Source organism: Arctopsyche grandis, chromosome 13 (genome assembly GCF_051622035.1).
Source record: "Arctopsyche grandis isolate Sample6627 chromosome 13, ASM5162203v2, whole genome shotgun sequence".
Lineage (NCBI taxonomy): Eukaryota > Metazoa > Arthropoda > Insecta > Trichoptera > Hydropsychidae > Arctopsyche > Arctopsyche grandis.
In genome coordinates, this window is record NC_135367.1 from 19,815,668 (window position 1) to 19,840,412 (window position 24,745).

At 34.9% G+C, this 24,745-nt stretch overlaps 2 protein-coding genes and 1 long non-coding RNA gene across 3 annotated transcripts; 1 reads left to right on the top strand and 2 right to left on the bottom strand.

Annotated features, from left to right (window-relative positions):
• Positions 1 to 7,332: 7,332 nt before the first annotated feature.
• LOC143920859 (thioredoxin domain-containing protein 3 homolog) lies at positions 7,333 to 11,747 on the top strand. The gene is made up of 9 exons (XM_077443851.1): positions 7,333 to 7,500; positions 7,825 to 7,928; positions 8,002 to 8,073; positions 8,149 to 8,298; positions 8,382 to 8,580; positions 8,652 to 8,825; positions 8,996 to 9,198; positions 9,274 to 9,491; positions 10,716 to 11,747. The coding sequence occupies exons 1-9, from the start codon at positions 7,404 to 7,406 to the stop codon at positions 10,987 to 10,989; spliced, it is 1,491 nt and encodes a 496-aa protein (XP_077299977.1). The 5' UTR covers positions 7,333 to 7,403; the 3' UTR covers positions 10,990 to 11,747.
• Positions 11,748 to 11,808: 61 nt separating this feature from the next.
• dbo (Kelch-like protein diablo) lies at positions 11,809 to 19,895 on the bottom strand. Its single transcript, XM_077443852.1, has 13 exons — positions 19,703 to 19,895; positions 18,738 to 18,808; positions 18,499 to 18,669; positions 18,210 to 18,423; positions 18,004 to 18,138; positions 17,047 to 17,205; positions 16,778 to 16,970; positions 16,502 to 16,703; positions 16,284 to 16,427; positions 16,051 to 16,203; positions 13,595 to 13,784; positions 13,325 to 13,515; positions 11,809 to 13,244 (listed from the first exon to the last, which is right to left on the bottom strand). The coding sequence occupies exons 3-13, from the start codon at positions 18,663 to 18,665 to the stop codon at positions 13,220 to 13,222; spliced, it is 1,773 nt and encodes a 590-aa protein (XP_077299978.1). The 5' UTR covers positions 18,666 to 18,669; positions 18,738 to 18,808; positions 19,703 to 19,895; the 3' UTR covers positions 11,809 to 13,219.
• Positions 19,896 to 21,877: 1,982 nt separating this feature from the next.
• On the bottom strand, positions 21,878 to 24,368 carry LOC143921089 (uncharacterized). The gene is made up of 5 exons (XR_013261392.1): positions 24,311 to 24,368; positions 23,680 to 24,202; positions 22,809 to 23,593; positions 22,190 to 22,676; positions 21,878 to 22,053 (listed from the first exon to the last, which is right to left on the bottom strand). It is a non-coding gene; the product is annotated as an uncharacterized LOC143921089 (long non-coding RNA).
• Between the last annotated feature and the right edge of the window lie 377 nt (positions 24,369 to 24,745).

Genomic DNA, 24,745 nt, shown 5'->3' on the forward strand with positions numbered 1-24,745 from the left:
TAGTATATAATATTTTATTTAAAATGTGTATGTTTTTAGAATTAATTATTAGTGTTAATTTCAGGATGATGATACGAGAGTCAATTGGCTGATTATGCAAACAAAAAAAATGTCAAAAGAACTCAATGTCATTCGATTTCTTGATAATGTTATAGCATTATTGAATGGAAATTTGGAAATGGTTGTTGTGAGGAAAGACTGGCCATTCTTTACTCCTCACAACGGTTACAAAAGAGATCCTCATGTCAATCTCATTGTGTAGCATCAATTGTACGTATGTACATACATATATTGTGTATCAATTCCATTAACGTGAAAATGTTAGCTTTAGTAATATCAAGTAACGATCGTCTAAATGTTTATGGCGTAGTCGTAAAAAAAGGGTAATTCATAACATTAGTTTGCGGTCGTCAACATCGGCCCAAATAAGAATGATTTATTACAAATACGCATCAAAATCACGGCAAAAAGAAATCTAATCAAAGGAACCTTCCTTTTCCGAGGTAATCGTGATTTGGCGTGAACTATTACTATCCATATCTATACTATTATAGTAAATCAATAGAAACATTTCAAAATGACTTCGAACATAAAACATGACAAAACATTGTCAATTGTATTTATTTTCTCAGTACGCCATATTATTATATACTATTTCCATCATTCATTGCGTATTTGGTTGAATTTGAAAGAAAATTGTTGTTTATTTTTATACACATTCCGACGGGAAATTTTAACATATCGGCCTACTGAACTTGGAACGTTGAAATGGCGTGTCGTTGAGTCGTTTAAAATATTTTGATTAATTTATTGCGATTCTGATTCCGTATATTGACGTAAATTATGTTGCCGTGTAGAAATTTCATTCGAATAATTTGCATAGGAACCAATTCTAAATTAACAAACATCGTTGGCTTGGGACAGAAGCAAAACGTTCGCTTTTGGGATGTGATTCAGCACGCATAGGTACAACCTATTGCTCATATGGATTAATTACATCAAATTTATATAATACATATATCATAGTGAACTAAGTCTACTATATAAAAGTAAAATGAAAAAGTTCATTCATTACATATGTATCTAAAAGTCATATCAATGAAAGAACTAACACTACAATTGGATAATAACATCAATTGTTTTTATTAACATCAGTAAATAGTGAACATAAAAACCATAAGGATCAAATAAAGTACTCGATAGAAATGGTAGTTTCATTTTTACCAGTTCTTACCGGTGAATAAAAATTAAATTTGATAGATAACTGTATGTGGTTACATTCCTTAAAACGTTAACCTTGATTAAACCATAAATAATAAAAAAATATCTCAGGTGAATAGTGTTGTATATGTAAATAAATAAATTCAATTCAAAATAATTAATAGCCATAATTAAAACAACCGTGTGATTACATTTATTATGAATTTATTAATGGACTGATTACATTTATAACTGTACGTGGTTACCTTTCCCAATAATGTTAACCTAGATTGTACCGTAAACAATAAGAAGTAAATTGTGTTAAGAAGTTAATAACAAAAATTCGTTTATTTTATCGAGGCAAGTCAGTTATCAATAGAATTTTTGTTGTTAATCCACAAGAATAGTCGAAATATGATTTTTCTAAGTGGAATTTTATTTAATTCTCATATAAAAACAATTTAATATATTATCCCTATTAATTCCATTCAGATTCGTGTAAATACGAGTAAATACTAGTACGAGCTTTTAGCTCGATTCTTCCAATTAACCCTTTTAAACGAAAACAAAAAATAGTGTGACCAGAACACTATCCCAATAAACATGTTTCAATAAAAAATACTCGATATAAAATAGTATTAACAGTGGAAAAAAATCCCAAGTGAAAATACGTACTTTTGACTTTTGATTTGAACTGTACCACTACTTAGAGATATTTGAAAGCTGAAAAGTACTACAAATGAAAGATAAAATACCCGACTATAGATTACAATTCATTTTGAACAGGAAATTGACATATTTTGAGACATCAACCGAACAACACGAAGATATAAATAAATCGCGCGATTTAAAAAGCACATATGTATGTATATCTCCGAATTTTGAGCCCATCAACATTTTTTATTACCATATTCGTGTTTACTGGGCATAGATATATAAGAAAAGTTATATCTCGTCTCTGAACCATTTTTCGTATCGTACAGTGTATGTAATTACTGATGGCGAAATTTTTCCGATTTACCGGTGAATTGGTAAACCGGTAATGCAATGGTTCGGTGATTATTCCGCAAAAATCGATCTCGCACACGTCACTAAAATCTCGATCACGGGACATCTGGCACCCAAAACCTCCATCAATCGAAAATTTATACTAAAGAGAATTTGAGTGCCAAATATTACCTATTGCAACGATTGTCGTGCACGCAATCGCAATAATCCGTTTACCGAATGCAATGCCTAGTACTCAATGGTGTTAGGGTTACCCAGAACTTATTTTTTTACTTTCAAATCCAAGTCATCGCCCTTTGCGTGGCCAACGACTGCAGTGCTTCCCCTTCCTAAGCGTAAGAAAATATTAAATGACATCTAATATTGAAAACCAATGTAGTTACATAAAAAGATAAACATTTGTGTAAGTGAAATGTGTTCGTGATTTCAAGTAATTCAAGTAATATTTTCGATAGACACGATATCTCTAGAAGCTAACTATTTTATGTAGATATTTTATTACAATTAAAATTCAATATTTTATAAAATTAATTTACATTTGAAAACAAATCATTAATCATATTTATAAGAATAAATATATATTTAAATATAATATATAAAAATGAGTACACACATACATATATGAATAAATTGGAATATTCAAACGTGGAATTGACTTTGAAAATATCGAAGAGCGAGTGTTTGCTTTCGGGATGATCACCAAGTCGTGATTTATCGAAAAAGTTTTTTAATTGGACCGGTGGGAAACTTTCAAAAGACACGCGTATAAAGTTTTTCAGTTTTCATACAATGTGTCGTGTCAATTTTACAAAAATATTTTTCATGTCAAAGAAAAACCGAACAATGCCGCTTCAACTGACACGCTATTCGAAAGAGCCTTCCGAAGGAATGGAATATGTATTAAAATAACACAATTGGTAATATTATAATTGAAGTGTACGTATTATACTTGTTGTAAGTGCTAAAATATACCTTTTAATATTATAAAATATGTAATAAATGTAGTGTTATTTAGGAAAATCGTCTATTCAAAATTTTTTTAAGCTCCAGATGAGTTATGAAATGTATAATTAAAAAAATGTATAATATATATGTATTCCATTTGTCCGAATTTTTTGGTCTGTGTATTATTATAAAAGGAAGGAAACCGAACTTGCGCCATTTCCGCTTACAATATTATTGTGGCACGCTCGTAAAATATAGCAGTTAAATTTTTCACCGAATGAATTTCCATGGAAAACTTTTATCATGTAACATTTCGTGCATTAAAAGTTAATTTGTTAACTATGATATCGATTGAATTCAGCGAGGGATGACGGGCGTTCAGTCAGTGCCTATTTAGCTTTTGGGGAGAAAGGTACCCTTTATAAAGTTACAGCGAAAAGAGTTGCAAAGATTGCCGATGAAGTTAAACAGTGAGTAAAACAATGTATCAATTAGTAGTAATCCAAGTAAGCAATCGAACTGTCATTTTTTTGTTTGTTTGTTGATTTATAAAACCTAATATACATATATAAACTTATTATTTATATTAAAAAGCCAAAACAATTTAAATGGTCAGTTTATTTCAATAAATGGTCAGTAAATTTTATTAAAATTTAGTGAAAATAATGTATTTTATATAGAAAAAAATGATTGATCAGAAAAACGTTTATTGTTTTAAGTATATACATATAACTTACTGATAATACGATAATATAACTTACTGATAATCTATCTACTGACCAAATCAAACGAAGTTACTGACCAATACAAAATTGATTAAACAATTATTGAAGATAAATAACATTAAATATTTAGATCAAAAAACATATGTACAGTTCTCTTTCATATGCACGTTAAATAAATATTGGACTCAAATATAAATATGTACTAATATATGAGCCGTTATATTTAAAAGTGGCGGAAGTCCAATTTTCAGTTCAAAAAACTCAATTTCTGTTTGACTTGATTCACAAAATTGTTATCACTTATTTTATTGATTTATTTATTAATTTAGGTAAAAACAGTCATATACAATTATTTAATAAAACACATATAAACGAACAGACCTAAATTACCATAAATTTTAACAATATTATGAATAAATGGCAGTCGAAATTAAACAATATACTTAATAACTATGAAATAATAACAATATACGTGAAACTATGAAACTAATGCAACAACAAATCTATACTATAAACTAATGCAACAACAAATCACCTAATCTTTTCCTGAAAACAAATGTATCGGAAAATATATCGAGGTCATTCAAAACATTATTAAAATGTAAACAGAACCGTCTGAAAAAGGTATTTTTCGCGTAGTTCGTATAAAAAGAGGGGATATATGTAGAATGTATCTTTTGAACGTGAGGAGGAAGACTGAGGAATTTTAAAAAGAATTAGGCCCAAAGGGGGTGCACAGTTGATATGATTATTTAGAATTTTGTAAAGGAAGATGCAATCTAAGAATTTACGTCTTGCATGCAAAAAATGTAGTATATGTCTTGTCGTTCTCTTTTCATAATATTTGCAAAGGTAGCCTGTACGATAGTCCAATGAATTAAGAAATGGTTGTTGCACCCTCTCAATCCTATTTATTATATATGAACTGCATACTAGGAACTCCAAACTATACTTCCGAATTCTAGAACGCTACGAACGTATGCATTATAGAGAACCTTAAAGGTTTTGCCTCTAGTAAAAGGCTTACTTATGCGCAGAATTTTAATTCGATATGTCCAGAATCTTGGAAAAGCAGAATAAACGTATTACTGGCCAATAGTATTTTTAAATATTTTTAAACGCAAAATATTATATTCAATATTTTGCGAAATATTTCTCAAAATGAAGAACAGTGGACTTATGCCACTTCAAATATAACGGCTCATATGTATAATATAATAAATGCAGATACAAAATTGTTCTTGGTTTCATACATGTATTATACTTTAAAATTAGCTAACATAAATATGTAATATAATCATTAATTATTTAAATTTATACATATGTATTTATGAACATGCGTTTATGTATGTTGAAAAATCTGAACTGATATTTAAAATTTTACCTGAAATTATTATACGTTGTAGAAATTAAAAAGTATAGCTTAAAATAAAATGATCTCTTTTATAAAAATATATGTATGTATACTATTTCTATGGTGATTATATATGTATGTATGTGTGTGAAAGAAAATTTGTGTAATAAAACAATTTATCAACATTTTTTTAAGTAAATTTATTACTAGCTTTTCTGATATTTGCGTAAAACAACGTTCGCGTCCATTATTTCGTTTACGACCCATATTTATGAATTTGCGTGACGTTCAAAACTCTTAAATGGTAATAAAATATTTACCGCAATAAATATCAATTGAATAAATAACCAACACAAACCTTTAAAATCAAATATGTAGTACATATATGTATATATATATGTAGAGGTATACCATCAAAATATATATTTTATACAGTCTATATTTTGCAAGATTGTAGTAATTCATAATATGCTTTGAACCATTCTAATAAATATGTTATCAAAAGTCAACTGCATACATATTTAAATCGTATTTACGAGCATGAACGGATTTTTAATTAACAATTAAAATAATAAAATGAAATACTTATTATTCAAAATTAAATACGTTCATTGAAAAATGTATATTTGAGTAGTAAATTGATAGCATCTATGAAGCTAATATATGACGTCCATATAAAACTTTAATTGAATATTGATGATCTACAAAATTGGAGTAATTTCAGTAACGCTACACGCTACCACGTTTTTATAAATGAACTTGGACCTATTTCCACATGTAAACGAACGCTTCGCTGATGAAATATGTTCTTGATTCTAGATATAGCTGAGTTTATATATTCAAAGTATGGAGTTTTAAACGTAAGAGATTTATCGAATGATTGTATATTAATACATAGTAAAAATTCAAATATACATATGCATAGTTTTATTAATTAAAAATGCCGTTTTTTTATTTATAATGCATATGAAATAATAAATTAGTCTTTGCGATAATAAAGAAATAATATTTGTCAGTAATGGTATAAAATGATATCCAACAAATGATTATGCTAAATCTACATCGAAATTTTCTAAAGATTTCAAATATATCGGAAAATCATGAGGAAGATGGAGTAGGTTAGCTATTTATAAGCTAAATCAGCAATTATGTACTTGATATCTACATACTTACACTTTAAAAAATTGTATCTTTAGTCAATGCATGAACTATTTTATTTTGTTTCTTCCTATTTTGCTTTATTCTAGTAGACCTGCTTTCTGCAAACTGACTGTTTGGGGTGTTCTTTCAAGGATTGAGAGTTGCTGCTTCAGTTTTACAATATAGTATTTACAAGAAAGGTTCATTTTATAACAATGAAATTGGGCAAAATACTTTTTTTGATGACATATGTGATGTGAAAAGAAATTTATTAAATAGTACATACGTAAGTTTGAGGCACATAACATCCTGTCACAATTTGACATGTCTTATTTGAACCGTTAAAATAATGACAGTAGTTTTGCTTAGCTCAATATTACACTTAAAGAAAAATAGATTGTGACCATCAACGTTAAATATAAAAGAATTGTAAACACAATAATTTAGTTCAAAAAAGACTTTTTTAAGAAAATATTATTGTAATAGTGAGCTAGCGTTGCCTTCCAGGAATAGAGACCCTTCGTTTTTATATTTCTTTATTGAAAATTGGGAAAGAAACCATTTTATGGTTCCGATCTGTTCCAGAATATAATTATTCAGTACATGAATTCCTTAACATAATAGAAAATGTTTATAACGCTTGCTTGGCATTTTTTTTTGTGAGCCCCTCGAAACCAGAATCCAAGCTCTTCCAAAACAAATCTACAATCTTATTTAGGATACTGTTCATTTTTAAGATATTAATGTAGTACCAAAATATTTGATATTCTCAGACTACAAAATTCTCAGAGATGATCCAATTTTCTGCTTTATTTTTCAATTTTCACCATTTAATTTTAACATTCGTTTATATTTCAAATAAAAGTGAAAGAATGCCTTTTAATTTATAAAAGTTATAAAGTAAAAAGGAGTTTGACAGAGAAAAATCGTTATATGTGGTCATGGTGACCGTAAACAGGCAGTGTCGTGTCAGTTACACAAGTGACACATTGACATCAAATAATTAGAGATATTTAATATTAATTAACATTATGACTGCAGGAAAAAAAGGGTCCCAACTTCAACTTCAGGCCGAGATCAACACAGACGAAGAGTGGGTAAAGCTTGTGGAGAAAGAGGGACTCATTGGTTCGTACCACGCAACACTACTTCTATTTTCAGTAGTACAGAAATATACACAGCTGAACGAAACGCATAAATTTACATTTTATGATAGCGATTATCAGTTATGACGAATGTCTCAATTTAAATTTACTCACATATAAAATAGGCATCGCTAAACTCAACCTTGGCCTCGAGAAAAATCAATGGGAACTAGTCTTAATAGTAACCAATCTTGTATGGGAAACAATTTGCATACTACAAAATGATAGATTATTTTCTGCTTATAAAATATATCATTAGAATATAATAAAAATTAATTAACAGCTAGAGTTGATGTTTATATTACAGTAGTTGATATTTATTCGGAATGGTGTGGCCCATGCACGGGTATGGTGGGAAATCTAAAGAAATTAAAAGTCGAAGTTGGTGGAGACAATTTGCATTTGGCTATTGTAAGAATTTGATACAAATTTTAAATATTTCAATACAATTGAATGGATGTTTATTGAATGTTGAATGTTGCAGGCAAAATCTGATGGGATTGATTGTTTGAAACGTTTCCGCAAAAAAAGTGAGCCTACATGGATGTTTATAGCTGTAAGTGTATCATTGGATAGATATATTATATGTATCTAGTTTCAAATGTTGTAATATGAAACAAATAAATGATAGGGAGGATGCATAGTCAATTTAATGTTCGGCGCGGACGCACCGAGATTGACACGGCTCATCGTTCAGGAATTAGAAAACGAAGCACAGGCTCAACGAAGCGAAAGGGAAAGAACACAGATCCCATTTGAAGAGTTGACTCCAGCTGAACAGGTAGATGAGTGTTTCATTTTTGGGATTTCAGATTCCGGAATTAAATAACAGTATTGAAAATGTTTTTTTTTTTTGCAAACAAGGCTAGGAAAGCAATTGAAGACAAGAGAGAAGAAGAAATAGCTGTGATTGAAAGAAAAGCAGCTAAAATAGCTCAGGGTGAGAGGCGTCGGAAGAGAAGTGAAGTCATGACACCATTTATTACTGAATTAGATGTGTTGATATTTTGGCCGCATGCATTCGACGGGCATAAAATGATATACGAATCCTGGGATCCTTTGGGTAGCATTAATATCAGATTCAAAATTATTCGCTACTTCATTGAATACAATTTGACTTCTAATATCATGTAGGAATTTCGGTTGCCGACAAAGAGACTCCGCAACTTACCGAAGAACAATTTGAAGAAATATTTTGTAACACTCCAGATATACTACAAAATGATGTAGCAAAATCAATACTATTGGAGAAACCATGTCAGACTGTTTTACTAAAATTACCCGCTGAAAAAGGATCTGATATTTTAGGTTTCTATCATAAAAACATTTTCTCATAGATGCATCAAAATATAATAGTTTTCACTATGTAGAAATATTCTCTTCAATTTATATATGTATATGTATTTAGTACTTAGTTTTTCTTATACATACTTACATAACTTAATTTTCATTGTTTAATGTTTGCAATTCAACTGTAGACAAAGTTAAAAGTGTAATCTACGAACAGACTACCAAATCTGAAAAAACACAAACCGGCGATGACAACGATGAAAATGAAACTGAGAAAACAGTTGCCGAAAAACTAACAACTACAAATGAAGAAGGTGCTTGTATACCAGGTGTATATACTCCAGTGGATGCAATATCAAAAGCTGCAGCTATAAATGCACTGTTCCCAAAAGTACATACATCCTCACAATCATAACTCAAACGTACACAATACTTCAATGAATTAAAATTAAACATGAAATTGTAGACGGTTGCCCAGTTCATAGAACCAGAACCTCCTCCATTACCTCCCTATTTGGCGGTAGCATTTGACGCATTCAAGAGGAAGGAAGTCTTGGAAATGTGTGCTTTGCATGAAAGTGAGGTGTTGAAGTTAGGATTCTACACTTCCAGTGATCCAGCCGCAACAACAAACATAGGAATTACTCCAGATGAATATGAAAACAAACATGCACAAAAAGAATAGTGAGTTTCTTCCATAATAACGATCAATTCATTTAATTCATTCATAATTGTCCATTGCATGAGTCACTATCCTTGGCTCTATCTTAGTGCCTAACTGCTAGAAGCACTAGGTTATAATTCCCTGAAGCCACTAGTCGAGTATATTTGAGAAAACATTTCTACAAGTTGGTTTGGTGAGCAATCATTAAATTCTTGCAGAATTGAGCTTCAATGTTCACAGTCAACTCAGATTTATTAACTAGCAGCATTGACTGATGGTTACAGAGAAATGTAATAATAATAGAAGGGCCCTTACGAATCAATAATTGTTGTCAATATTACACGGTACGTCTCTATAAATACACTACAACGTCAATTTACTTATAAAAATGTATCCCATGTTGTTTATTGTGTATTTTTGAATGCATTGTACAATTTTAACCGATGCCTGCCCATCTTGCGAGTAATATAAACAAACAGAAAAGTTTTTATCGGACATATGTACGTCGAGCAACAAACATCAAATACGACTGATGCTAAAATTATTTAGGATTGTCTGTGGACAATCGTTACTTGACAACAATATGACGCCTAAAGCCACTTCTATTAATATAACATTTCTCTGAGTGGTTAGCACATAATGCTTTGAACAAAGTGATCATGGGTTCAAATCCCACTGGTTTCTGCTGGATATGTGACTCCAGGTCGATCGTTTCCAATCAGAGTTTGCCAATTTATCTGATTTTCATTGAAACGGTTCCAACAAATCGGCAACCTTAGCCATTTTCTCGCCAATATTGAGTTTTCAACAATCTCTTGTCCTAAGGCACGCATCAATTTGATGGCTTCGCCACCTGTCGCAATGGGCATTAAGTTCCTCAACCAGATTTCTGTTAGCTTTTCGGATTTGTTTAATCTAAAATATTATGGAGGATGAACGAATGAGACGACTGGCATGTTAATGCACGTGTTTATTATATGACAGCTGAAGACAGAGTGAGTAGTAGCTCTCCGAACCCAGCCGGGTTGGTCCCCACTCGCAGGAAGGCAACCAAACTCGACCATGTCGTATAAGCGAGCCGCCACAATATACTGATTTAATTGAGGCATTATTTAATTTGAGATAGTAAATGTGTGTAATTTATTTATTTATTTTATATTTAATTTTCATCTTTGTTTATTATCTTATTTTTAACTTCTGTAATATCACTATAGCAAAATTGTAAATAAAATAAATAATTTCAGTGGAGAAAAACTCATTATTATGCTATCTAAAGTCAACCGAGAAGTAGTTTTAGCATTTGACGATTTGGGTCCGACTCATATGAGTACAAATGCTGTAGAAGGAGCAAAAGAATGTGCTGTATTTTTCCCACCGGGTTACGGAGAAAAGCCAAAAGAAGTTGTGGCTACTGTTAAGAAACGCAGAGGAAAGGTAAAGAGGATATTATCATTTTATATGTATATATACAATAGAAAATTACTTGCAGTGTGCATAACCAGCAACATAACACAATAAAATCAACGTAATAATGATTGCATTGTAATGTTTAGTACTTATTTATACAAATTTGACGATAGGTATCGCTTTGGGGCAATCTGTCATGGCACCTATGGTAGAAATGTATGTATAATAAAATATGCTTTTAATCTTATAGAAAAAGATGGATGCAGCTAAGGCTCAATCTAGTGATAAGCAAGGAGCTGCTGATAAATCGGCTGATCAAAATGTTAATGTTGCCGATGCTGAAGAAACTGGTGATAAAAATGAAAGTGACGATGGAAACGATGCACAAGATGTTGAAGAGGTATTGTATTGGTGGATTTTATGTTCTGTTAACATGTTGTCTTTAAAATCCTAGCATACTTTGATTGTTTGACATTCAACATTTACATATTATGATCTGATCGCATTTATTACGACTTGGTTGGTCGGTGTTGCCACTCAAGCATGCATCAGTGAAGCTACTCTTACGAATACATCAGTGATGCTACAAGGGAACTGTCAAACTGACAGAAGGCTCACAATTTGCTACAACTTATTACAATGAGTTACTATTACTATGTATGTTACCTCTGTTCAGAAGTTCCAGATCCATAACAAAAGAGAAATATGATGTCATTTTGAACATTTAATACTGAAAATAAACAAATTCCAGACTATCTAATCCACAATAAGCAATTTTTACAATGCATTTTGATCTTTGATATTTTTGCCAATGTATAATATTATTATTGAAAATGTTTAAGTTGGAAAATGGTGAGGACGAGGCAGCTCCAGACGGTGAAGATAAAGCAACATCTCCGATGGGCGATGAATGAAAATAAAAATAAATTTCATATGCATATATATTGTATAACAATAGTAACTTTTATTGAATAGTTTTATTAATAAATAAAATTTTAATTTTTACACTTCATATATGATAATTTTAATGATTAACGATAAAAATAAAACTAATACAAAACCCATCCTTTTTTATTTGTTACGTATGCAATTACCATAAGTCTAAATACAAATATAAAAAGTTTATGAATAACTTTTGTACATACATACTATTCTTTGGAAGAAATTTCAGTGAATTTGAAAAGAAATTTTCATAAATTTGTTACTGACCTAAATTAATCAACACATGAAATACAATTAAATCCATCAATAAGTCAAAAGAAAAATACAAACTTATATTGAGTTTGAAATATGCATATCACTGTGAAAAGAATTTAAAAAAAAAATTAACCAAAATTCCGACATTGAACAGTGATATTGTCACAGAAAAATATATGTATATGAAATATAATTTGAAAAATTTTAAATTTTATTTACAATAACTAAACCATGGAATAAAATAAACTCATTTTTATTATAAATTAACTAAATTCATATTATTACTTTATAAGATTATACTGATAAATTACATTAAATAGGAAAATATAAAACCGTCGTATCAGTTTTACAACAAAACAAATAAAGACTTACATAATCAGTTGTCACTAGCACTCAAAGCTCCGCGATATATAATTATGCCATGAATTTGAAAACTTACTACATATAATACACATAGTGCTGCTTACACAAATTTCGACGAGATTTTGTACTAAAACTTGTAGGATTATTTATATCATATTTATGTAGATGCTTAAGAACTTTTTCCGTTAAGTAGTATACGTATGCGAAGTTTACATATATGTGTATAGTGTTTTTATTTAATAATAACATAGATATATAATATATATATTTTGCTAGGTATTATATAATATTTACAAAGCGCTTACATTTTAAAGTAACCTATTATAAATTTTGGATAAAGATTGCATCGATGTAACAAGCACTTCTATTATATTTTCATTAACGGCAGTGATTAATCTTTCAAGGAAAACAATTTCTAAACGGATTGAAACAATACAAATACAATTCTCTATTACAACCTATTGCTCAATTTAATATTTCAAGGCATATACGTTTGACTAAAGAGACTCGCAAGCTGTTAATCAATAATCATCGTTTTTTGTAAAATGGATCGCTTGCACAACTAAAAACAATACATTTTCAATATCAGACACGAGAGCATCTCTATATTAGCGTAATTAGATGTACAAAACATAATAAAGATAAGTATTAGTCAACAGGAGATTCTTGTAATTGTTCAATATATGAAAAGTTTACATTATAAAGCTATATGCTTCGACATGGTCATGTAAATGATTTGCTCAATGTTTTTCACGTATAGTGTCAGAGGTAGCAATAACAATTAAACTACAGAATCCTTTCTAGTCCTGAAAAATAATAATAAAAAAAAAACATTACACACAACATAAAAACACAAATTAGATTTTAAATGAGTACAATTAAATACCATATGTAATTGTTATCTGTATGTGGCGCTCGCATTACTCCGACTCCTCCTCCTAACCGTCTGTAGTTCATCGTACCGCATAAACGCCATTGATTTGACTCCGGATCGAACACTTCAATTGACTTGAGATATGCCGTGCCATCGAAACCGCCCACTGCATACAACTGACCGTTTACAACAGCTAGACCGACCTGCAAAACAACAAAATATTACTAACCTTGCCAAAAATTAACATTAAAAACATTTAAGACAAAATCATCGAGTCAATACCCCACTTCGGCGAGATGTCATAGCTACAATAGGACTCCATGTATTCGTGTGAGGATTATACCGTTCCGCACTCGACAACTCCATACAATCATCGCGTCCACCAACAGCGTATATAAGATTATTAAAAACGGCACACCCTAAATGCTTACGACGTGTAGACATTGGACTTACTACTGACCATTTGTTTTGTCTGAAATAATATAATATAAGTACATTCATAAATTGAAATTACAGAAGCATTTTGCGACTATCAAGAATAAGGTACTTATTGGTTATATGGGCGCATCTGAGCATCGAGTATGCACACTTACACTACACATAAAAATTGTTCAGAATAGTTATTTATTTATTTAAATTTAAGTTTGGACCATTGTGGCATTACAGGAGTCCCTAATGCGCCACAATGATCGAAAAAAATACTGAGATAAGAAAAATATACATATACATACATATACACAGGCAAAAAATTCAATTATACATAAACATAAAAAACAATAGAAAAAGTAAAAATATCAAATAATAAAATACAAAGTAGACAATATCTTGCACATATAGCCAGCACCAATATATAAGAACCAGCTGCAAATACAAAACATGAGAAGATCAAACGGAAGAGAGAAGATAAAAAGAAGGCTCAAATGAAAGAGAGAAGATCACATTCAATTATGAAAATAATGATGAGCGCAGGCAACCAGACAAATAGGTTAGAATAATATCCGATAATTTACGCTCACATTCGGGCTCAGCAGTAACTATTTCATTTGAGAAGTCGAATAGCTCTTGGAATACGAGACATTCGAAAAAGAACTGTGCGAGCTGGAGATACAGCCATCAAAAGATGATGTCTACCACGCACATAATTATTAGGCATAAAGTCCCAACTGTTCCAGCAACGACGGGCATGACGTTTTACCACATAGTAACTGAAGAACAAAATTAATTAATGAGAAGTTTCTCTGAAGTTCAAGGGAATTATACCCAAGCATGCTCAAAAGGAAAGGAGTAGGGTAGAGATATGGATAATACCCATACTTTTTGCAATCTTTTTTTCGTACCCATTCTTTTTAATACCATACATAGACTTTTTCAATAATTAGAGAGTAATTTGCTTAATGCGGATTCCACACAATCGCATTATACTCTAGCTTGCTTCTCACAAGCGAGGAGAACAAGGGTTGGAAAATAACCTAGAATTTCTCAAGACAAATCCAAGTCGACCAAAGGAAAAGTCAGCGACTGTCTTGATGTGGTTGTGAAAGGTGAGTTGAGGATCAAAAGTGATACCCAAATCGAATGAATTATCGAATAAGTTATTTATTGTATTCATCCTTGCTTGACAATGATCGATAACGGTGAATACCATATTTGAAGAAATGTAGAAGAAAATTGTCTTATCTCGGTTGCATATGGATATGCATACAGGTGCGAGCTCCCAAACATATGCACTCTGCACATGCAACTGCACTTGAATTCGGTTTGGGGAACCCCCACTGTGAAATGATCACAGCGGTGAGCCAAAGGAGGTGACGTCACGTACCAGTCAGTGTGTTTTCGCCCTTATCAGCTCAAAGTGTTAGGACAATTCAACGAAGGCTGCCACTTGTCAGATGTATTATATGTAGAATACATGAATAAAAAGTTTTTCCCTGAATGTAGCTTAGTTTGTTTTTTAACAGCCTCCCAAATCGGGGCGCTCTTTCTGCCCTCGATGCTCAGATACGTCCGTATAACTAATAAGTACCGATAAAACTAATCTTGAACGTCACTTTTCGTTTGATGATCGTGATTTTGTGTAGGTGTTACAGTCCAAGTTTACATTTCGTTCGTTCACAGACATCAATTTGTTCATAAGCGAAGCAATCTGGCCAGTTATAGTGTACATGAAAAAACACATTCACAAACGAACTAGTTTGTTCATGCACAAATCAATCTGGCCAGTTTATCAATGTGTACACGAAAAAACACATTGAGAAACGAACTAGTTCGTTCATGCACAAAGCGATTTGGCCAGTTGTAGTGTACACGAAAGAACACATTAACAAATGAACTAGTTTGTTCATGCACAAACTATAAGGCATAAGTTAAGGATCCTCAATTGTTTGTCCCATCCTCTATGTATGTATCTTAACCTGAATTAGAATAGTTAAATTTGTGGAAGCAGGAATTATAGCAATGTTGTAATATGACCCATAGAATTTCCCTTTTAAACACTTGGCATTTTAAGAGCTCAAAAGCTTTATGCGACACTGGATGAGTCTATTTGAAGATAGCTTTTGACTGTTAGCACTAAAACTAAAAATCAATAGTTTGTGTATGAACAAACTAGTATGGGAAACACTTGGACTGTATAGATTCACCATTACACATAGAAAATCAGCAGAATATTTAAACATTCTAAAACGCCATGATAGTTAAAACTGTTTTCCATTTAATATAATAATACATAGATTTCTCACCGTGGATCATATCGTTCAACAGTATTGAGCGGACATTGTCCGTCAGATCCACCTATAGCATATAGATATCCACCTAAAACAGCAACAGCAACACCGAGCCTTCTCGTCGTCATAGCGCTTACTTTACACCATTTGTTTTCTTTTGGATCGTATCTAAAAACCAATTCGAAAATAAACCATCAAATACATTTGTGAAAGCAACACTAGCTACATACGAGCAAATAGACACGCACTTTTCGACATGATTGAGACACTGTACACCATCCTGACCGCCCACAGCGTAAAGTGCTCCATCTAATACGGCAACTCCCACAGACGTCCTACAAGATGTAGTCGGTGCAACTTCACTACACCACTGATTCGTTTGTGGGTCAAACCTTAGTGAGGAAAATCATTGTTAAATTGAAATTGACTGTAATAATATACATAATATTAACAAAAATCAAACTACCTTTCAATACTATTGAGATAACTTTGTCCGTCGTGACCGCCAACAGCATACAATAAATCATTAAGAACAGCGACACCCACACCGCATCGCCGTTTGGACATGGGAGCTACCAATCTCCACTCGGACGTTTGAGGATCAAAACGTTCAACAGACGCAATAGCATCTCCTGAACACCATCCACCCACAGCAAATAATACTTCACCTGCACCAAATTAAAATCAAAATAAATAAAAACATTCACAGGTACTAACACAACATGTATGGTTTTGAACAGACCTCTCCGCGTTGGTTTTCTAGGTCTCGTACGAGGACCTTGCATCAGAGGTCTCTCTTGTGGTAATAAAAGATAGTTTTTGGCTTCATCCACTAAATCTCTACATTCTTCGTCAGATCTGACCAATAAATCGGAACTAACCGTACCGACCAGAAATTTAGGACTAAGTAATGGTAGGCGTACGTGTTGAAGAACCTTAAATTTTTTACAATTACAACTTGCTTAGCCTATAACTTTCATCGTATTAAATGATTAAAACTAAATTTTATACCTGTGCAAGATGTTGCCGTCTTTCAGCGACGTTATATTTCACCCAAGACATTACCGAACTGAAAGTTTGCTCTTCGTTTCTTACGTTAAGCTCGTCTGAAGAAATTATATCTACTAATTGGCCAACAGGTAAAAGCAAAAATTCCTCACTTTCCATGACCTATACGAAAAAAAGTTTAACACTATTATAGTTTGCTACTTTTAAAGATTGAGTCGGAGTTTCACCACTTGAATTAATAAACAGAATTATTTTAATTGTACAATGCTAGCAAGTACATATGAAAACAGGTACTTGTTTAGTAGTGAGGCTCGCGTTTCACGCTCAAAAACCAATTATAACTTATTTAATTTTATATATTTATATTTTCCCCAGAACGACACCTATGGTATTTAACTATGGAAATCAGATAAATTAGCAAACGAATAGGAAAAGATCGACTTGGAGACACAAATATCAAAGTCTGACCAGCAGCACTGCATAAATACTCAGAATAAATTATTTCAGTTGAGGTCAAACCAGGGCTTGTATCTGGGACCTCTCGGTGGTTAGCATAAACACAACCACCAAGCTATACTGCTAGCTACAGAAGTCTCGAGTGTTCAAATTAGTATTCACAAGCTTTCCTGAAGTTGATACATACATTTCAATACGTTCGTACGATTTTTGCTTATATAATAATAATCCATCCATCCATGAATCGTGAAAAAAACCCAACAGATACAAAGAATGAATGTCGGGATCTGTCAAAAGGGGAAATAAACGGAGAAAAGTGGGACTTTATGAAATCATATCTGCCAAACGAAGCTTCGAAACTATTTGCCAAGACATATCCTCATTTCCGCTGTAAGACGATGTTGCGTAATAATTGATTTTTGAGCGTCAAGCGCGAGCCTCACTACCAAACAAGTACCTAAAAACATTTGAATTGAATGTATGATTACCATAAATTATACTCACTTCCATGAAATTATGTTGAGTAAATTTATCTGCTATACGTAGAAGTTCTCTACAAGAATGAGTATCAGCAAAAGCTCTGATTCCCAAACAATTTGTAGGATCAAGTTGTCTTTTTAGGAACTCACAACATATATCCTAAAATGAACAGAACTATTAAAGCACACTGAAAAAAAAATATGAAAAAGTGATTACAAGTAAAAACTCACTTGGATTTCAGCTAATTGCAAAAGACAAGCTGCAGGCAATAGAGTTTGTACATTGCCTTCTTCAACCATAATATGAGACGTATAACAAAAATCGATCAACAATTCCATAGCATTCTCATCGATATCCCTTATCGTCACTTCGGTCTGTCTCGACTCGGCCAATTCACCAGTAAACATGGCTCTGAAGTAAGGACTACACGCCGATAGGATAACTCTAAAAATTAAATGTAAAGTATTACAGAAACTTGTTCAATTATCAATTCCAAAATTGATTCAGGAAACACCGTACTTGTGTGCAAAAATTTTCCTGTTTCCGACGTTCAACACGACGTCGCATAGTTCACGATGACGCCGCAGGACGTTCAGCTCTTGGAGCGTTGCCCGAGGATGTTTTTCTGAAGAATGTGGCAGCCGGGCCGGAGATGGAGGACCATCGCAAACACCCATTTCGCCCATCACACTGAAAGTAAAAATCTAAATTAAATTCTACGGCATTATATGATTTGATATTTATTAATATGTATATACCTGATATTGGTTCTGAAGGTACCCGGCTGCAAGAGCAGCGGGGGCGAAATCCAACCCCACTCTGGGTCAATCTATAATAAAAAATAAATATATATACAAATATAAAAATCAGTATTTTAAACAATGCATTAAAATATGTACATAATATACCCAAGGGTATTGAATATCATCCATATTGTAAATAGCAAATGAACTCGGACACGGTTGAGTGAGAAGTGAAATTTTTACAACCCATGCTGATTTAGAAACTTTCGCTAGCTATTTACAAACAATTATATGAAATCTTGAGTTCAATTTAGTAAATAAACAGATAAGGAATTCTGACGACACATTTAACAAGGAGAAAATGTTCAAAATGAATACATTTAGTATTATCAAAGTTCACAAATAAGATACCTACAGTAAACATTCAGTACAATTATGCAAACTCTACATGGCTGTTGTTAGAATACGATTGAATAATTAAATCTAATTTGGGCAGAAATGATTCATACGGTCTATATATGAGATATTTTTCGATTAATATTTAATGCGTATTCCATTTCGTTGTATTAGAGTTTTAATCTGTTTTGATTTTGAGAAATACATGAAAAATCAAAGTGAAAGCATGAGAACATAATGGGTGATAAGATAACATTATATAAAATGTCATTATAATTTGTAATCTCAATAGAATGTGTCAACTACTAGTACACTTGCTCCAATCAAAAATAATCAAAATTCCAATTTTAGCATGTATTCTGATTGAATAAATTAAATTGTTTTATCCACAGTATATAATTTGTTAGTGATTTTCTAGCATTCATATAGTAGGCGTATTATGGTAAAACGTCGCCTATCAATATGTGCTTTATATACATTGGCGATAGGGCGCATAATGGCTTGTACTATAGTACGGGAATCAGCTCAGTGGTAATGACAAGTGCAATGAGAGTGTGACAATTGGCGAGTGTGGCGGGACTTACCTTAGCAGTGTTGCGGGGTGGCGCAGGACCTCATGCGGGGGCGGACGAGTGGAGAGGGGCGACGGGGGCGACGGGGGCGCAGGTGATCCCGAACGGAACGTCAAAGGCCCGTCAACAGGGCGCCCGCCCCCTGTTTACCATTGCACAGAGCACACCGACAACACACGGAGAGCACTACCAACTCAACGATAATAATCATTACATGCGATACCGACATTAGCAAAAGTCCTTGAAATTTTTATGTATTTACGATTCAATTCGATATTCTATTCTTTCAATATCCTGTCAACAGCGGTTTGTCCACTTAATGTATGGGGCAAAACTTTAAAAGTAAATCACTGTGTTAAAACAGGTTTTTGCTAAATTCATGTTTTTTGATATAAAAAATTGGTATACTCGAACAAAGATATATTGAAGCCATCGTAATCAACTATTTGTTGAGCAGAAAATCTATTTAGAAAATAATCAAAACGTCACTTGTTCATTCATTTACGTCTGAAGACGACGATAAGAAAATATCGTCAATACTTTTTCTATCAGTGCATTCATACAAATCATATTTATTTATTTATTTTTAATATACAAGTATACCACAGTGTCTTTACAGGTCACCCCAATATGACACTGTGGCCAGACAGGTAAACAGACTACTAGTCAAATGTGAACCGGTCACAGGAAAACCGGTCGCTCTAGATCGGTCACACGTGATCACCCATCACACTAAAACTGGTCACGAGAAAACTGGTCACATCCTAAAATCGGTCAATCAGTTTTCTCGTGACCGATTTTAGGGTGTGACCAGTTTTAGTGTGACGGGTGATCACGTGTGACCGATCTAGAGCGACCGGTTGTCCTGTGACTGGTTCACATTTGACTAGTAATCACCGAACCGGCCAGACAATACATAAAAGATATAAACACATAAGAAAAAATAAAACAACAAAAATAAAAAAAACAAATAAAATAAAACAATAAAAAATTCGTACATAAAAATTAAAAATTAAAAAGTGAAAAATTGAAAATTAAAAATTAAAAAATTAAAAAATTAAAAAATTAAATAAAAATTACAAATTGAAAATAATAAAAAATATATATATGTATATAGTTTAAATTGAATTAAGGTCTGTTCATACGTAACAGCACTGCACGGCTTCAGCACTGCACGACTCCGTTTCAAATATGTCATTTTATTACATTTCTATTCATATCTACCTACACGTCGCGGTCACGTCACGTTTACAGCAATTTGGCCGAGTGCAAGGCAAAATCGGCTTACTTATACATTAGAGGCCATGACGATACGGCGCAATATTGCTTACGTCGTATTGTCGAGTACTTGCAATATGAATGCATACACGTGCATTCGTAGCTACGCGTCAGAATACAAGTCAGCAAAAATGTTTCGACGTTTATCGAACGAAAAATTATGTATAATCGCGCTGTTGTTGGAAGAAGAAGCACAAGAAGGCAATAAAAAAGCACGGAGGCGTTTTGATGTGCATCCCATGCTAAAAAATAGAAAAACCGAAGGAGAGTTTTGGACACTGTATAAGGAGCTTGTGGATGATGGAAAATTTTTTTTTAAATATTTCCATAAAAAATTTAATTTTTTTTTAAATATTTGCGCCAAAACCATGTCGAAAGATTGAACAGCTGTCAACTGTCACTATCGATAATTGGTCCAAAACAGCAAAGCGGCAGACTCATGGCACGTAATTCGCGTTTATATTTCCACGATGGCCAAAAAAACGGATACGATACGTTGACGGATGTTGCTGTAAGGTATTGTAGGAATCTCGTCGTCGTCATCGTCATCGAAACATTCGAGAATATTCCGCAACAACAAACTACATTCCCGAAACCCAGACGACATGCACCTGTAGTCGTTATATTAAACTCAGGCGGAACGCCCCTACCAGTCAAGTGGAACCAAAACGGTCGAAACACGCCGCCACCATTAAAATACATCGAGCGGAAAGGCGCCAAGCATTCCAGAAAATTCGACGCCTCGACGAAAACAAAATTCCTCTCGTACGCGTCAATAACCACTTCCATCAAGCATTCCAGAAAATTCGACGCCTCGACGAAAACAAAATTCCTCTCGTACGCGTCAATAACCACTTCCACCAAGCATTCCAAAAACACTATAAAAGGAGGTACAACCCAAACAACGCCAGTCGACCCACAGCAGCAAGCGTCGACACACAGCAGCAGACCAGTCAACATACAGCTCCTGACCAGCCACCACTACACTACGCGGACTTGGAAGATCAACCAGCCGGACGAGCCAGCAACACACTGCCGTATCCAGAGACCTTCCGTACATAGCTGAATGCTGAGCCAGCGACACTCTACCATATCCAGAGACCGCTGAACGACATACTTTTGCCCACAAATACCATACCTTTGTACAACCATAGGCAAACAATAAAACTTTATAAAACTAGCACAACAGTGTTTCGTTAGGCCGGTATACGGTCAACACACATGTAACCCGCCTACATTGGTACTACTCCGACGTGATCTACGCAACCTTCTGATCATCCAACAGCGCTGTCAACACATCGCTACCCCGCCTACATTGGTGACCCCATCTTTGAACCACACAACAGTGTTTCGTTAGGCCGGGATACGGTCAACACATCGTACCCCGCCTACATTGGTGACCCCATCTTAGAACTACGCAGCCTTCATAGCAGTCAACAGCGCAGTCAACACGGCAGCCCACAGTGCAGCCTCCACAACAACCAACAGCCGCCACGACAGCAGTCAACAGCGCAGTCAACATAGCAGCCCACAGCGCAGCCTAAATAGCAGCCCACATCGCAGCCTACATAGCAGCCCACATCGCAGCCTACATAGCAGCCCACATCGCAGCCTACATAGCAGCCCACATCGCAGCCTACATAGCAGCCCACATCGCAGCCTACATAGCAGCCCACATCGCAGCCTACATAGCAGCCCACATCGCAGCCTACATAGCAGCCCACAGCGCAGCCTACAAAGCAGCCAACAAACGCCACGACAAGGCAACAGCCAGAAGCCTTCACGCAACCGCAAGCTTCGAGCAACCACAAGCTTCACGCAACCGCAAGCTTCATGCAACCGCAGACTTCACGCAACCGCAGCCTTCAACGCAGTCTACAACGCAACCCTCAACGCAGACTTCAAACGCAGTCCGCTACATGTCCCCACAACTAGTGACCATGTCAAACAACTCCGCAGCTTTCGCCACAACAAGACGCAACCCGGAGACAACAACCAAATGGATCCACTACTGTTGATCCGCCAGCACCGCTCATCACACCTTCGATGATTCATCACCTCGATGAGCCCATGCAGGACGCCGCAGCCTGCACAACAGCACCGTCCAGACCGTCACAAACCTTCACTACCATTGTAACGACCGAAACAGTAACATGGTGTGAAAGTACATATGGACCAGCTACCAACACAACCCGCTGTTGAGTCAACCCACTCCAGCACAACCGGTGAAACAAATCGCCACTAAGCCAACTAGCTCCAACACAACACAGCCGCTGTCGAGACAACTAACTCCAGCACAACCAACGAAGACCAGCACTCAACGCACTTCGTCAACCAACGTTCTTCACGCAAGATCCGCTGTCGAGACAACTAACTCCAGCACAACCAACGAAGACCAGCACTCAACGCACTTCGTCAACCAACGTTCTTCACGCAAGATCCGCTGTCGAGACAAATAACTCCAGCACAACCAACGAAGACCAGCACTCAACGCACTTCGTCAACCAACGTTCTTCACGCAAGATCCGCTGTCGAGACAACTAACTCCAGCACAACCAACGAAGACCAGCACTCAACGCACTTCGTCAACCAACGTTCTTCACGCAAGATCCGCTGTCGAGACAACTAACTCCAGCACAACCAACGAAGACCAGCACTCAACGCACTTCGTCAAACAACGTTCTTCACGCAAGACCCGCTGCCGAGACAACCAACTCCAGCACAACCAACGAAGACCAGCACTCAACGCACTTCGTCAACCAACGTTCTTCACGCAAGACCCGCTGTCGAGACAACTAACTCCAGCACAACCAACGAAGACCAGCACTCAACGCACTTCGTCAACCAACGTTCTTCACGCAAGACCCGCTGCCGAGACAACTAACTTCAGCACAACCAGCAAAACAGTCACGCGAATGACTCCACGCAGAACACAGCAGCCTGCACAACAGCACCATCCAAGCCATCACAAACCTTCACTACCAACGCAGCTCGCCCAAAATAAGCAACCTGGTAGAGAACAAGACTTGGACCGGCATGCAACACAAGACCCGCTGTCGAGACAACTTTCTCCAGCACAACCGGACAAACAACGACGCCATCGAGTCAATAGACTCCAACACATCAAGATTCCCACAAAATCACACACATCGCTAACACTCACCGGAGAGCCATGTAGGAATCTCGTCGTCGTCATCGTCATCGAAACATTCGAGAATATTCCGCAACAACAAACTACATTCCCGAAACCCAGACGACATGCACCTGTAGTCGTTATATTAAACTCAGGCGGAACGCCCCTACCAGTCGAGTGGAACCAAAACGGTCGAAACACGCCGCCACCATTAAAATACATCGAGCGGAAAGGCGCCAAGCATTCCAGAAAATTCGACGCCTCGACGAAAACAAAATTCCTCTCGTACGCGTCAATAACCACTTCCATCAAGCATTCCAGAAAATTCGACGCCTCGACGAAAACAAAATTCCTCTCGTACGCGTCAATAACCACTTCCACCAAGCATTCCAAAAACACTATAAAAGGAGGTACAACCCAAACAACGCCAGTCGACCCACAGCAGCAAGCGTCGACACACAGCAGCAGACCAGTCAACATACAGCTCCTGACCAGCCACCACTACACTACGCGGACTTGGAAGATCAACCAGCCGGACGAGCCAGCAACACACTGCCGTATCCAGAGACCTTCCGTACATAGCTGAATGCTGAGCCAGCGACACTCTACCATATCCAGAGACCGCTGAACGACATACTTTTGCC